Genomic DNA, 4,453 nt, shown 5'->3' with positions numbered 1-4,453 from the left:
CGTGCCTTCGACTCGTGCCAGTTGTAGTCGTAGCAGGTGGTCTATGAATCTATTTGTAGCTTTTATCACTTTTGAATTCTTTGTACTGATATAAATAATTATCAATAGACAATAGATTTGTGAAATTTTCGCAAAAAGAAAAGGTTCAAGCTGTTTTGGATAAGGAAACATACCATCTGTTTGTAGTACTATACTAGACCCGGTATTGTCATTTTTTTTGTGCTTCCTTTGTTATTTTTTAATCTATATTTTGGATAACATATTTGTTCTAGTTCAATCTGCATTCTATGGAATCCTTAGATATTATAGATTTATATATATTTTTTGTGAAAATGAATCTTTAAAATAATAAATTACAAATAGACGATTGAACCACCTATCGGGAGCACCCAAGCGAGCTGAAGGCACGCCACCATCATCGCCCCTCCCTAATTAAAGTCGGACACATGTTAACATAATAAAAACTTGTTATAATAGGCAGACAAAAAATTATTATGCTAAAGTCTCAAAGAAGAATAGATCTTGGATATACATCCTCGTGGGATTGTTTTTGATTTCTGCAACGGAATCCAACACACCGATACTGAATCTAGATACCTGTGGAGCAACTGATGATCGTCTTACTGCTATCGCCGTCTCCATTGCCCAACCATCGCTGGAAATCTAATAGTACTCACCCATCACCGTAGTCCATGGATCTCCTCCTTTCAGATGCTCCCGCCTCCACAATTGAGCTCAGCTTCGATCGTCACATTGCGTCGACCCGCGCCTACATGATGCGAATTTGCTCCTCTAAGCTCACATTGGTGGGGATGGGCGGCGGCTAGCCAGTAGGCTCTGCAATGGTTGCCCTCTCCTCGTCCGATGTGAGGCAGCAGTACATGATCATGAACTTGCGGTAAAGCTTGTCGTACCACCACCACGCTTGCTCCGCCGCCCTCTCCTCCTCTGCTGCATCTCGCACACGTTGCCCTCTACGAGCACGTGCAGGTGCTGGGGGCACGGGCTCCCCCCTCCACCGCGGCCCTCCTTGAGCACGTTCAGGTGCAGGGGTGGCGACCTGCCCGTGCTATCCATAATTCCCTTCGTCTCTGCCATGCATCGCCGCCGTGGTCGCCAGGGTCGTCGCCACCGTGCTCGCTAGGGTTAAGAGGGGAATGGCCTAAACAGAGGGAGAGCTCACTAGTGAAACTGCAGCTGTTGTATTGTGTCGCGCAAAATTGCCAAACAACGAGCTAGGATGTATCTGCAAAATCATCTTCCACCGTGGCCAAGGACGCGTGCCAACTGCGGAGGGCACTTGTACCACCGGTGCACGGGCCAAAACGCTTGCCATGTTGTGCCAGCCATGGATACAAAATAGAAATATTTTGTGTTTAAAATAGATCAATCTGTTGAAGTTGCTCTTAGACTAGTTTTGGTGAGAAGTAACTAGACTAGTGGCATGCATACGATACTAGCTTATGTTACTATCTTGGTTGTACATAGTAACACAGAGATATATATAGTTGCATTACCCTTGTAGATTGATTTTATATGTTATGGTCAATGGTAATATAGCTAATTACCACTTGTCACAAGTATCTCTCTTTTATTTTACAACCTTCGTGGAGTAGTTTTATACCCCATGGGAGTACAAACATAATTTCTCGTCCCAGAGTTAAAATCTCTCCAACTTCTATGTCCATCCTGGGCTAGCCCACAGTGGCACAGTTGGGATGAATGCCACCTCCACTTGCACTCCTCCAGGCGCGCAAGCTCCACGCCACGCTCCTCAAGTCCGGCCACCATGCCCACGCCTACCGCTGCAACCTCCTCCTCGCCGCCTACACCCGCGGCGGCGCCCTCGCCGACGCCCGGTCCCTCCTGGCACACATGCCGTCCCCGACCCTCGTCTCCTACAACACCCTCCTCTCCGGCTACGCCTCCTCCCCGGGCCTCCTCGACGCCGCCCTCGACCTGCTCGACGCCATGCCCGACAGGGACTCCTGGTCCTGGAACACCGCGATCTCCGGTCTCGCCCGCGCCGGCCGCACTCGCGAGGCCCTGCGAAGGTTCCTGCAGATGACGCGCGGCCCCGTGGCGCCGGACGCGTTCACCTACTCCATCGTCTCCCCGTGCTGCTCCGGCGGCGACCTGGGATCCGCGCGGCAGGTCCACGCGAGGGCTCTCAAGGCCGGGGTGCTCGCGGACGCCTGCGTCGGCACTGGTTTCGTCAGGCTCTATGCAGACCTGCACGCCATGGACGAAGCGCGGAAGGTGTTCGACTGCATGCCGCTCAGAGATTCCATGTCGTGGAACGTCCTGCTCGACTGCGCTACGAGGTCCTCCGGTGAAGCTGCAGGGTCATGCATGCAGGAGTTTCTCAGGATGGTCGGCAGCGGGGTCCGGCCCGATCACTTCACCTTCGCCACTCTCCTGAATGGTTTCGCCGACCGGTTTGCTGGTCTAGAGGCGATGCAGCTGCACTCCCTTATTCTGAAAACCGGGTGGTATCTCAAGGATCTCTTCCTATGCAATTCCTTGCTGAATGTGTACGGGAGATGCGGTCACGTTGACCTGGCCAAGAATCTGTTCGATGCTATGATTGAAAAGAACATCGTGTCGTGGACCGCTGTGATTTCAGGGCTTGCAGCCAGCGGACACCAGGCTGATGCCTTCGAGATATTCCGTCAGATGCTGAAAGCTGCGATGGTGCCCAATTCCTTCACCTTTGGCAGCGTCGTGAGCTCATGTGCCTCTGTGAATGACCTCGGCAGTGGAAGGCAGTGCCATGCTCTCGCTGTCAAGCATGGGTTGGAACTTGTTCCTATAGTTGCAAGCTCTTTGCTCGATATGTACTCAAAGTGCGCCGAGATGGATGATGCGATAAGAATTTTTGACATCATGCCACACAGGGACATTGTATCTTGGAATGCAATGATATGTGGATTAGCTCAGAATGGCCAGTCTGGGAGATCTCTGGACCTATATGATGAAATGCTGCGAGGACGTCATCAAGAATCTAGCATCGCCCCAAACTCCGTAACCTTTGTGGGCGTCCTCAGTGCATGCAGCCATGCTGGTGCTGTCCAAAAAGGTTGCGCCTACTTTACTCAAATGGTTAAGGAATTCCGCATCGAACCAGTTTCAGAGCACTACACTTGCCTTGTCGATCTCTTTGCACGAGCTGGATGGTTAGATGAAGCAGAAGAGGTTATTTCAAACTTACCTTTCAAACATGATGCTCTTATCCTAGGCACATTGCTTAATGGCTGCAGAAAATATGGTAAACTTGACATGGCTAAGCGCATCGCCAAGAGGCTTCTTGTGAAAACTTCAGATGACGAATCATCCATTTTTCTACTCTCAAATATGTACATTGCAAATGAAGAATGGGATGATGCGCGTCAGCTGAGGGACGCTGTGATTTCAAGGGGAACTCGCAAAGTCACAGGAAATAGCTGGATTGATGTTGGTGGTCAAGTCCAATGTTTTAGGGCAGGTTTTAGTCCAGATGCACAATTTGAACAGACATATGATGTTCTGCAACAACTTCGGTTGATGATGGTAGATGCTGACAAGCTGGTCACATGAATTAGTTCCTTATATAACACTGAGTAGTGACAACTATGCTATATTTTGATGAGCTCACGATTCAAACTAATTCTATGTGCGGCTTAGGTTGACTTGCATGACCAATTTAGATAGTATTTTTTTTGGGTGGGAAAATGTTTTACTTATGCAATGCAACCTACTACATCATAGTAGTAAATTAGGTCTTGCCTCAATTCATTCACATTTATTTCAGTATACATTGTGGATGTAGGAACTCTTTTGTTTATGCCACTAAATGTCTACAAAATTTTCTTATGCTGTGTTTGGATGCATAGAAAGTTGGCATGGAATTGAATTGGACTAAGATTCCAAATCCGAGATAGAAATGAATTGGCTTCTAATTCGATTCTATTGTTTGGATGTGTTTGGAATTTGGTGTTGGAATCAAAGGGTGAAAACCAATTCCAAATCCCGTTTGGATGTAAAACTATGGAATTTGATATTGTGTTAAATTTGGACAATTTTAAACATAAAAATAAAACATGTAAATCCAGTTTGTGTTGAATCTGGAGGCGAGGCTAGGCGTCGCTGGACGAGGGCGAGCAGGGCAGCACTGGGCACGGGCGAGCAGAGAGCGGAGCAGCGTCGGGCGAGCGGGAGAGGCCGGGGCGGCGCCAGCCACGGCTGAGATCGAGCGGGGTGGCGCTGGGCACGGCTGAGATCGAGCGGGGCGGCGCTGTTCACCCTCCCGTCAATCTAGGTCATGTGGCTGCGGGTCAGGTCGTTCGGCGGCAGGGCAGGTCGCGCGGCAGCGGGTCAGGTCACGCGGCGGCGGCCGGAGTCCAGGGAGACGGGAGGGAGGCAGGGCAGCCGACCAGGTCGCGTGGTGGTGGTCGGAGTCCAGGGAGACGGGGCA

General features: G+C 50.0%; 1 protein-coding gene across 1 annotated transcript; it reads left to right on the top strand.

Annotated features, from left to right (window-relative positions):
* The first annotated feature begins 1,722 nt into the window (after positions 1-1,722).
* On the top strand, positions 1,723-3,576 carry LOC124699736 (pentatricopeptide repeat-containing protein At2g13600-like). Its single transcript, XM_047231987.1, has one exon. The coding sequence runs from the start codon at positions 1,723-1,725 to the stop codon at positions 3,574-3,576; it is 1,854 nt and encodes a 617-aa protein (XP_047087943.1).
* Positions 3,577-4,453: the final 877 nt, after the last annotated feature.

The sequence above is a fragment of the Lolium rigidum genome, chromosome 3 (assembly GCF_022539505.1).
Source record: "Lolium rigidum isolate FL_2022 chromosome 3, APGP_CSIRO_Lrig_0.1, whole genome shotgun sequence".
Classification (NCBI taxonomy): Eukaryota; Viridiplantae; Streptophyta; class Magnoliopsida; order Poales; family Poaceae; genus Lolium; species Lolium rigidum.
This window is presented reverse-complemented; position numbering and strand designations above follow the sequence as displayed.